This window comes from Neodiprion pinetum, chromosome 2 (genome assembly GCF_021155775.2).
Source record: "Neodiprion pinetum isolate iyNeoPine1 chromosome 2, iyNeoPine1.2, whole genome shotgun sequence".
Taxonomy (NCBI): Eukaryota; Metazoa; Arthropoda; class Insecta; order Hymenoptera; family Diprionidae; genus Neodiprion; species Neodiprion pinetum.
The window spans coordinates 36,602,229-36,613,764 of NC_060233.1; the positions used below are offsets into that span (position 1 = coordinate 36,602,229).

Here is an 11,536-nt window from a genome sequence, read left to right on the forward strand (position 1 = left end):
ATTCTTCGAAAATTCATTACAAAAATGATGGAAAAAATCAACGTCACTAATGCGTACTGAAGGCCAGGCAACATGTCGATTGATTCGACTCTCAGGCTCCCAGAATCCGTTTGACAAAATATCCAGGAAACGCGTAAATTCCACAGCCAATGAGTACTGTCAGCAACATCATGCAGAGGGCAAAAATAATCTTCCACTTGTAGTATCGGCATACTATGAAACGGCACGCTTTCCAGGGATTGCGAAACCAGGAGAACGAAGTATCGGGTCGGCTGTCGGATAGAGAAAAAAATTAACCATGTAATTAATGAAGTACTGCGTTAAAACGCCGCAGTTTTTGTTTGCACTGGTATATAAGTCATAACGTCCTAGCTCATCTTCTTCACTTATGATTTGCGCACAATTATTCCTAACTTCTTGACGAATTCTGACAAAGGGCTCCCTCTCTCCATTAGTACAAACGGGAACAAAGCTAACTCCAACAAAAGTTTGCCAATTGATTATATCTACACAAAGGGAAGCCAATAAACAGACGTCGGTAGAATGGGTGAAACTCAAAGTAGAGTCAAGAGATGAGTGAGATGAGTTGGGGTCGAAGCTGAGGTCGTTGGTTAGTGGTATCTTGTCGCAAGGACGATGAACTGATCAATACCGTGTTGGACAAACTCGGGGGTAACACGTATTTACCAGTAATTACAGGTATTTACGGTTGAAACTCGGTGCGTAAGAATTTCTTCTTCTTAAAAATTATAAAAATGTATTATGCATTGATAACATGTTTACCAATTAGTTTTTTAGAGAAAGTTATTTTTCTGTGTATCTAAAACTTCCTAACTTGAAAGTTCTATTGGCTTTCTGAGTCGTGTATAAAAATTTGATCGAATATTCCATATTTATAGACTATTATACAAGTTCTATATCCGTTGCGGAATCAAGGATCACAGGAATTCTATTGCTGAATAATCACGACTTAGCAATTTCCGCTGTATTCGATATCACGGTATTCCATTTCTTGCGGTTTTCCAATTTGGTTGTAGTTCGCGTGGCTTCTTCGATATTCACTCAGAGGTTTTAATCAACATCGTTGTTTTTCAATCCAATTCTAGAGATATGATTACGAAGAAATCCTCATCACCCTCTTTGGCGAGAACATTTCTTTTATATTTATTCAGAAGAAGTCAAAAAGATTCCGGCGATTTCATCTGAATTGAGTGAACGCATACATCTATATCACACTTTATATATTATACATGCGGAAAGTTTTGAAGGTGGCGTTGAAATATTCGGTCCAAACGAACAGTTCATAATAAATTAGCCTTTGGACCGTTTCAAATTCTTAGTACTTTTTTTTCTTAAGGCTAATTTATTACCGAGTTACGAATGGTTTTACGGTCAACTGTACACGCGTGGCGTTGGCTTTCTTAACGCTTCTTGGGTTATCCAATCAGAATAATGAGAAATTCGAGTGAGTTGGAATGAAATCAATTCTTTACTCGCACCAGACCATCTTGCGATTGCGTGATACCAAGTACGGTTAAAGAATGTTTCTACATTAACGAAAGACTCACTTTGGCGGTGCCATTGGCTCTGGAGGATGTCTGCCGAGTCCAACGGGATTCTCGTCAGCTTCTTCGATTGGGACTAAAATCAGCTCCATTTCGACCTTTCCCTAGAATCGGAGAGAACAAAGCGCGTCATATTTGTTAGAAGGTATATACGTAAGAAGTAATATACGTTGGGAAAATTTCCGTCTGATTTATAAAATATCCGGTGACAATGGATTCGAGTGTAATTGATTTACACGCCATTTTTGGAAAATCGAACGTGATTTAATTTATTTTTTCTTCATTTAATGGTAAGACTGCGTTACTTTCTCCAGAATTGATTAATTCGTAAATTGAAGCACACGATTACGTTCGAGCAGATAAGAAAATTGCACTACCTGTGTTTGCTTAAAGGAAGAATCAGAACTCGTAGCTTCAGGCTATTCTAGCCTTTGCTAATCACGCGCGTAATTTGTCTTGTCTTTTCCACGTCGAATACTATCCAATAGCTATCTTTTTAATTCCCTTACCGCTTGTACGTGTTTTTCATTTTCCAATCGAACGAATGGCCACCACGCTTTAATTCGCATTGCTTTGAAGAGGTTTATCGTTGGTGCATCAGGTTCCATCAGCTTTAACGTACAGTTCTTCGAGTTCGTACTTCCCTTCGGTATCTTGGGCAGATCAATGGTCAACGAGCCTGGAATTCAAATCCTTGATAAAAAAAAACGCACATCAAACCTGTGATGGAATCGAAAAAACGATATACCGAGGAAATCATCCGGTGAAAAGTGGTCATTGTCCCAGACTTGGAGGTTCAGTCTGCAGGGAAATCTCTGCGCTGTTGCGTCCTTCGCGAATACCGAGAGCTTCTTTGTGACGAGCATCATCTGTTCCGCCTTTAGATATGTCAGCCGGAAAACGAACCTCCAATTGAAGTTCCCTTCTCCGGTCAGCGAGTTGTAATGGACGTCGGTTTTCTGATGATCGTCGTAGGTCAGCCACCTGGTAAACAAAAAAGAGTCGCCTCGTCACCGGCCTTAATACCTTTCGAACCGATCTCACCAAAATACGAACGATAATGAAAAGCACCCCTTGACGTAGATATCTGAGCATTTTTCACCAGTAAGAAACTGATTGTCGACCAGCGGAATGTCCTCGGTATTCCACACGATGACACGGAGTTCGTAATCCTCTGGTGGTTTCGGTTTAATGTCAATAGCTGGCCTCGGAGGGAGGTCACTTACGCCGAACATGTCGATCCAGAGCTCCAGTTTACCCTGCGGATAAGTGCGGACGTACCACCGCTTTGATAAAGTCACCATGTAATTTTGCAATTAGTGATACTCTCGAACCTGCTCCAGACCCGGCATCGAACTGTTGAACAGGGGACGTTGCTCCACGTGCTCGGGAACCAGGGTCGTACCGCATATTGGAAACTCGTGCCAGTGGTGAAGTACGTTCAAGGCCATACACTCCTTCGAATCTGCATACGAATATGAAAAGTTTTATATTTCGCGAAACTTTTGTGTTCGATGTTGGAATTCGACTTCTCAAAGCCTCTTATATAAGTATACGAATAGCTTGCCTAGGTTTGCGTTCCCCTCGATTTTGCAGGTGAACGGAAATCTTTGGCTTCCGATTTTCACTTCTGTTTCAAGAAACTCGGGATAGGGGAGGTTGTTCTTTGTGCAGAGGTAGTTGAGAATGTCAATCGGGCTTTCCCGATCCCGCCACGCGTTGTATCCATCCACAGTATAGATCCGAGATATTCCGCAGTGTGGTCGGTGCCTGCTATAGTATCGATTTTCGATGTCGATCTTTGTCTCACCGATCAAGTCATCGGAGGAAGTCGCGTCGTAGTCCCAGACTTGGATAGTCAACAGATAGTCCTTTGGAAACATCGCGTCAATTTCGAAAACTCTGCGTTCGAAAGCCACGGTGCAATATTAAGGATTTTTGTCGGGCGCTAGAGTTTCGCTTTTGGTGTGAAAGACCATTTATCGAAGGTTCATACTTTCCAAATATTGGATTTAGCTCATTGGCAATGTACATCTTTTTCTCATCGAATATTGTCTTTCCCAGTTGTACGCGAAGGTAAGGGTCAGATTTTCCGGTCAAAGGATCTCTGGGATGAAGATTGATACCTTGAATAAATTGAGAGACTAAAAATAGTGCTATTCTCGTTTCGCCTTGGGTATAAAAAAGCTGAGTAACTTTATCACTTTGCATTTTACGATCACTGCCACACGAGATCATAAAGATATTTTTTTTTTTTGCTACTATCCTTCGCTATGCAGCCAGCATACCTACCTCGTATTACGTATATTCTAACCAGGACTTTCAAAGGCTCCGGTGAGGGATAATCATCGCAAATCCCTAACGCTGCATCGTTTCCGATGCGCGTTCTGCACGCAGTTCCCGAGGGATGAGGCCAGCGGTAAATCGCAATATGCCCCTATCGATAAGAAACTAAGTTTCCTCTCTTTTTAATATTAGATGAGATGTTGACAAAGGACTTTGCTAAGGCGGTGACATGGTTCACTTACACGTACATGTTATATTCACCTTGAAAATCCCAACTTTATTTTTGTCATCTTCGACAACGTTGCCAGTAACCTTCCCCTTCAACAATTGGAACGCAGTGAATCTGTCCTCGAAGCTCTCAAATTCCGGAACCATTTCCAGCTCTGTAGTATAAATCTATTTGACTGGTTAAATTCCACCGCCAATATTTCTTGATCATACTTCGTCATACCTTGAACGTGGCTATTGGCTTTTTGTCGTAGAGGTACTTGGCCGTTTGTCCCATTTCGGTATTTCTTTCCTCCTAAATTTCGAGCACGTATTATTCAACGTTCGATCGCGTAATGGTAATTCAGTGTAAATTATACCTGTACGGATGCGTAGTACTTGCTCCACCAGTCATAGGACTCATCCTCGTCTGTACCGTAAACGATATCATCCTTTGAATGCTTTTTTCGTTTCCACTTAAAAATGTTTTTCATTCCTCCCACAAAGGCTGCAAAGCGAGATGTTCCCTGCTTGCTCGTCATCTGCTTGTAACTGATCAATCTTTCAGTCTCAGGTGGGTCAGGATCGAAGTCATTCGAAAGCGGCACTGTGTAGACATAAGAAAAACGAAGGATGTCATCAACTGCATCTTTTCGAAACATGTGTGTCGATTCTATTCTTTGCGTGTCAGTTCATTCTTACATATATTTTTTTCTACAGCACTATTCGTACGATGTGACTCGTCATTGTCGATAATTTTTTCGAAATACTCATCTTCAGAGACGAGTTGTCCGATGAACCCGTAGATGGTTGGGATTATAGTGACTCCTAGGTACGTTAAGCATCCAAAACTGCGTAAATCGTATGCTTTGATGGTCAGAGAAGGATAGTAGATGTCCTGCTCTGGGAGATCCTATGAAATTCATCGAGAAAAAAGTCTCAATTGGAAAGTTACCCACCTCAGCACTTAAGGAATTTGTTTCTCACAATGTCAATCATCATGTGTGATTCTTCGAAATTACTGAAACTTTTACAGTTCTTCATGATCTCGGATTTGACGAGATGTCCGTTGCACTCCACCGATATTATCGGATTGTTTGCTGTTATGTAGTGGACCTTCTTCAGGGCTCTGACTCCCCAAAAAATTACCTCCAAACGGTGGCTGGACATGACCGGCCTGATATCGTCCGGTAAATTGTAGATCCTGCTATCAGTAGACTCGTTTATCGGTACATCTGCAATATCATCTTCACCTGTCTACATATATTTACTAAGTCACTGTTCCGTCAAGGAGGTGACGTCACGGTCACGAAATGGGTTTTCCTTCTCAAGAATGCAGATTTACGTTTTGTCTTTCACCTCTATAAGTTCAAAAGCTGCCAAAGCAGCTCCGTTCTCTCCTTTTTGGTTGTGAAATAAGAACCACTTGAGCTGAGGTGGAAATTCGGGTGGCGAATATGTTTCCGTGTTCAATTTTACGACGGGAGTAGCGATGCATCTGCCATTAAATTCAAGACTTCCCTGTGCAGATTACAGCAAGAAATTCGACAAATGATGACTCCATTCAACGAACGTAAAGCTAACATTTCATGGTCTACCAAAGACTCACGCATAAGTCCTCGTCAAACGCTTCCATTATCACTTTAGGTGGGTACATTTTGATATGTTCCCGGACTCCATAAACGATGATTGGTTTGAATATCAGCGTTTGATCCCAGAGTGGAGCCAGAGTTTCACGTATCACCTGAAAAAAAATTCCCGGGTAAAGACCGTTGTGCCAAGAATTTAAGTTACTCACTCTCGTTGCCAACGTGTGTCCGTTAAATATGACTCGGATCAAAGGATCTGAGAGGCCCGAGGAATCCATCCCAGGGTCGAATCTTCCTTGAAATATATGAGCACGGAGTTGGAATGTCTAGAAAGTTCGAGCACTCAGTGTCAGAGGAAAGACCCCAGATTTTTATACTCTGAAGACAGCTTGTTACGGATAAATGATAATTCTCACTGCAGATTTGGTGAATTCCAACGTGGAAGGAAAGGCGTCCAACTCGGCGTCGTGGTCAACTTCATAACCCGGTGGAATCATACTCCAGCAGGCATTGACGTGTTTCGTAGTTCCGAGCCATATGAATATTTCAGCACTACAGGCACTCCGGTCCATGGCTCGGGTGTCGTCGAGGGGGTCCTTGAAGAAAAGACTGATGCGTTCCCCGGAGTACTTTCCGCGAAATTCTTCATTCTCTTGATACGTTAAAAGAAACGCAGGTAATTTCGTGTAAGCGACTCTCTTGGACCCGGTGATCATCCAGATATACACGTCAGGAAGAGCGTCTTGAGGCTGAAAATACAAATGGCACTCTATGCTCTCCTCGAATTCTCGCAAGAGAAATGTTGGATCTTTACCGACTTACATCTTCCATAATATCTTCCAGAGAGCGCAAATACTTGTGCGCATGAATCATTGCGATCCTGACGTAGTTGTTGTTCGGTAGAGTACCGTTGATCTTTATGGCCTGCAGGATGTCCTCAACGGCCATATGACAAACGTTGAATCTATGTTTGTCCAGTTTTGTTGTCCCCCCAATTTCATCGAGCTTACAGCCATCCAGCATCTTCAGATACCTCTTGCAACGATGGCACAGCTCGTTTATCATGTCATTGTAGTATTTATACGTTATTGACTGTTGAACGATCATTAACTTCTCCATGCTTCCCAGTTTCTTTCTCTAGTTTCAATAAGCTTATTACTTTTTCAATTGTAAAATATCAATTTTTTTTCTTATCGTCATCTTACAAGGAAGCGAGCAATCGAAGCCAGCCCGTTTCTGTTGAAGATTCTCCACTCTAGGTTGGGCCACCAGGACTTAACGTACATGCACGGTTTTTTTTCCGCGTACGGTAAGTAGTCGTACTTCCGGTCCATGGTAGCCGTAGTTGTTGGTACCGTTGTGCTCTCAAAGTCTGGGCTTTTTTCTGCAGTCACTCTTTCTACGATGCGTTAGCAAACGGCACGATATGATTGGAAGTGAATTTGATACTTTATCGTTATCTTACCGAGTAGCCCGTCACCGCTGCTCTCGACGCATTGGCTGTAAGAAAGCATCTTGTTACCAGCGTTGCCAAGACTTATTTCAAAGCTGATCTTCTTTCCCGAGTATTTTCCACGGTCTATCATCGAGACGTCGAAAACGATGCCCACCAGAAGATACTCCTCAGTCTCCCAAAAGCTCCTCTGCCATTCGGAGAAATGATTTTTGCAATCAACCGTAAGCTGGATTTACTTCGTCAATGAATTCTGCACGAAATCAAACCTCTATGACCGGTATACAAGGCTCGACTTCAACAAAGGGGGTCGAAGGGGCCTCGGGGTCGTCGATTTCGGTTTTGAGAGCGAGCAATACACGGCCTCTGTGCGCCGGCAGGGTAGCGACGCATTTTCCGATACAGTTGCATTCCCGGGTGCTTCCGCTTCCGTAGAAATGGACAAAGGTCGGTCCGAACGTGGGTAAAAATGCTGTGTAAAATTCACGAAATCAGGTTTACAGAAAGGGTCGATCGTTCCGAAGACCTTGATCAATCTCACCGTATTCGCCGAAGCTTGAGATTTTCTTGAGGTTCAAAATGTGATACGCCACGACGCTCTTTCTGCACCCGCTGCAGCCCTTATCTTTTATTGCTATCCTGACCCGGTGACACAGCGGAGGAAACATCTCCCTAAATATTATTCGCTCGTTGAATTGCGGTGCGAAACTGTTATGTTCAGTGCTCGTTCTGCCCTGTAGAAAATTGGCATTACGGTATTGATTTTTATAGGTCATGATCTCGTGAGATAGTACAAGTTTGATCACTTGCCATCTCTTTCACGGAACACTATGCGCGAACACGTACAAACAATTTTGTCAACGTCGTCCCGCAAGCGAGACCAATTTGTGGAGCTATTTTTCAGCTCACCTTTTTCAAGAATTTTCTGGGTGTACTTATAAGGAAACGGTGGCAATTTATTTGCAAGCATCAACTGCTTGAATCGATCGTCCCGGTACTATTTTTTGCTAGGATGTATGGAAAGGTCACTGACGCGTTGGGACAGTTTTTCGTTAATTTGATACCGCGTAATGAAAACAGTCACGATACGGAGATCGTGATTGACCAAGATATGGCCTCGCTCCCTCGCGGGATATTGTCATTACGTGACTACCGTTGATGCTGATGAAATAATTTTTTATGCATAATGTGCGGTAATTTATCATATTAGAGGGTTGATGAGAAATGAGATAAGGCCGCAAGCGAGACGTTACGAAACATTCGGTAATCATAGACGAAGGTATCGATCGACAAACGGTTGTGTATAACCAGTTTCCACGCGGTTAGCGATCTGTTTCGTGTAAATTATTTTCATACCTATCAGCAGGAGTCGACGAAGTTAATCTTACGATCGCTATTGTACAAGGGATTCAAAGCTGCCCGGAGGTCCAATCATTTTATCGATGATTGGATGGATCGAAGAAGGAAACGCAATACCTTACTCGAGGAAAACGATATCTGGATGTAGGGATTGATATTCTCCGAGTGATTTTGACAGCGGAGAAACCCGTCCATCCCGGGAAGGCCATCGGCACGATATACCGAGAAGACAAATCGAGCTCGGCGTCTGTTCCCTACCCCCTCAATTGGCAGAAGTAAATTGCTGCGAACAGACGAGTAGATTTCGATGACGTCTCAGAGAGGGACGTGATCCGTCTACACGGAGCGTGGCCTTTTGTACAAATCATCTATTCTCTATTTGAATAAGTAATCTCTTGTCTCCGAAAAGGAACCAGAGTTCAATCAATAATTCAAGGCACCGTCACTTATCGGCGTCACGGTTAAACTGGTTTTCCTTTTGACCTTGCCAATATTGCGTTAGCATCCTAATTTTCTCAGCAGATATAGATCATTGAGGCATTTGTGAGCTGAGAAAATTTTACTCACAGTACTTCTACGACAAAAAATCAAGCATACCCTTCGATGTCTTCTTCTCCGTCTGTCTCCGGATGAGATTTGAACATCTGGCCCTTCGCGTTTACGGTAATGTTGCATTTGATGTAGCCTTTAGGTCCGGATGCCATGTCCTTGGGATTCACCAGCATGGCCCATTTGTGGTAGTATTGATGGTCTATAAAAGAGGAGGTAGAGATATTAATTACTGTATATTTACTGATCTGGGAATTAGATCGATAGAATTTTACGGAAAATATTATTCTCATACTACCGACGCGTCTTGCTCATTTCGTAAAATTATTCTCAAACCTACCGGGCTGATCCCAAACAGTAGCGACTTCGAACATAATTGTCGCGTGGAATTTCAAGTGCCTCAAACAATTCTGCATGTATACCGATATCGTGATTTTTTTACGGAGAAGCGTTTCGAGGTCGCAGGCAAAGTCAAAGACAAAGTACTGAAACAGATTGTATATATGTAAGTATCCTGAAAAATTGTCCACTGAGCTACAAGTCGATGAATGATTACCGCTGGCTTTAAATAGCATAAAAGTGGAAATATTTTGCTGCTTTAAAGAAAAAGGTCTTTTTAAGAAATTCTTTCCTACCTCATTGTAGTACGGAGTATCCGTTCTATTGCATACGCGCGTCTTCTTCTTGTGGTGACCAACCTTAACAACAACAAGAGGATTGCCATTTTGCGGCAAGTATTTACCCTCCAATATCGTCACGCAGACTTCAAATTCGCCATATTTTGGCCGGCAACATTTGCAAGCCATTTTAATCGAGTACCGTCAAAATTTGAAATTGAAAAGCTCGATGATACTTAATTCTGTCACTTCCACGTGCCCGGAAGACAACGATTTGACTAATTGATCGATTACCGCTCACGGTAAAACAATCGGTGCCGGTCTCTTTCGAATTTCGAATGTTTTCACGTAGCGACAATCTCGAACGACTATCGACAATCGATGTTTGACCAAGTGATGCACGCATTGCCAACAGTCTTATCCTCGTTTTACGTATCGTGCAGGCGGGTTATTGGCCGTCGACGTTCGCGCCAGTGAAACGCGTTATCGACTGGCTCATCTCAACTGTAGGTAACGTTCCAGTCTCTAACCGTTTCGCCGGAAGAAGCTTGTGGCTGAAACCTTCGGATATCGCTACATTGACCGAAATGACCCTTTCCTTAGTGCGAAACGATGAGGAATGGACGAAATAATCAACGACTCGATCTATATTTCTAGAATAATTTCGTGCTGATGATTGTGTGTTGGAGAAAAAATGTTATACCGTATTTCACGTTTAACTTGGATGATGGCCTTTTAATTATTTTATCCTCTTTTCTCAATTTCTGCACCACGCGACAGGGGGGGTTCCCTCTGGTTGTAAGGCATAAACAGGAAATGGTTAATTCACCTGACGTCAATTACTCCCGTCGACGTTACCCTAGGTATAATAACATCCTAAGCGATCAACTCAATTAGCTAGACCAGCGAGCGAAAAATATATGCACAAATCAGGCGTCGAAGTTTGTTAACCCTTGCGAGGTGTAAAAAAAAAAAAAAAACTGAACAACAAAATCCACGAACGGCGAGAAGCCGCAAACATGCAGGAGGAGATCCTCTCTTCTGACTACCGAACTAATTTGCCACTTGGTAAATTGGCCTCCATGGCTACAGCGAAATCCCGCTCACGTCGGGAGTCGATAGATGGAAAAGAAGTGATCGGTGTGTTAGCGGGGCCCAACGAGTTCCCCGGTAGTTCCGAGGGCCTCGAGTCGCAAGCCGAGGGCCAAAGTAACGCCATCGAGTTCGCAAATTGAATTTATTTCCCCAATTTGTTGAGACATCCGCAGGACCAACGGCAGCAGCTCGACATCACCAGCAGCAGCAGCAGCTGCGCCCGCGCTGACTTCGCTTTGCCACCGATCGATTTCGAAGGTATTTCTAAATTGGTCCCTGGCACTTCGGTCCACGTTTCTCGGCCCCAGGAGAACCGAAAGAGGAGGATCCAAAACAACCGCCACCGGATCTAGATTCTGGGTATACAGAATTTTGGTCAACGCGCGGTGGGAACTTCGTCGACAAACTTTAAGATCCTCGCTATTTTAATAGGCCGTTTCTTTCCGATGAACTGGCGTGAGTTATGACCGGGTCTTCTATGATTTACCGGATCTACGTCACTCCTCGCGTTCTCCTGCCGAAATACCGATTCAGCTGTCAAGTTGCCACTCCACGCGGATATCTTGAAGAAAAAAGGAGACGTTCTTATCAGACTTGGACAGTTTGGAAATAATGTGACCGCAATCGAACTACCTTGCGTTTTTCTTTTCGAAATACCGTATTGGCTGATTCGAGAGGCATCGATGATGTCCGAGTTACGTTGCCGCCGAAATATTTTCCCAATATCATTCGAAACGTTTATTTTTGTAGCGTGGCTCTCCAGACGATTGATCGATGCCGTGCGTGTGGATAGGGATCAAAGGACTTCCGATACTT

General features: G+C 43.2%; 2 protein-coding genes across 2 annotated transcripts; both read right to left on the reverse strand.

Moving 5' to 3' along the window:
* Nucleotides 1-91: 91 nt before the first annotated feature.
* On the reverse strand, nt 92-4,226 carry LOC124212298 (otoferlin-like). Its single transcript, XM_046612189.2, has 10 exons — nt 4,113-4,226; nt 3,858-4,002; nt 3,562-3,691; nt 3,133-3,467; nt 2,900-3,030; nt 2,637-2,824; nt 2,314-2,549; nt 2,075-2,244; nt 1,569-1,669; nt 92-272 (listed from the first exon to the last, which is right to left on the reverse strand). Exons 1-10 carry the CDS (start codon nt 4,224-4,226, stop codon nt 92-94), a joined length of 1,731 nt encoding a protein of 576 aa, XP_046468145.1.
* A 70-nt stretch (nt 4,227-4,296) lies between these two features.
* On the reverse strand, nt 4,297-7,768 carry LOC124212300 (otoferlin-like). Its single transcript, XM_046612190.1, has 13 exons — nt 7,642-7,768; nt 7,370-7,572; nt 7,113-7,290; nt 6,853-7,046; nt 6,470-6,784; nt 6,064-6,396; nt 5,857-5,973; nt 5,668-5,802; nt 5,418-5,579; nt 5,046-5,315; nt 4,791-4,971; nt 4,439-4,665; nt 4,297-4,374 (listed from the first exon to the last, which is right to left on the reverse strand). The coding sequence occupies exons 1-13, from the start codon at nt 7,766-7,768 to the stop codon at nt 4,297-4,299; spliced, it is 2,520 nt and encodes an 839-aa protein (XP_046468146.1).
* Between the last annotated feature and the right edge of the window lie 3,768 nt (nt 7,769-11,536).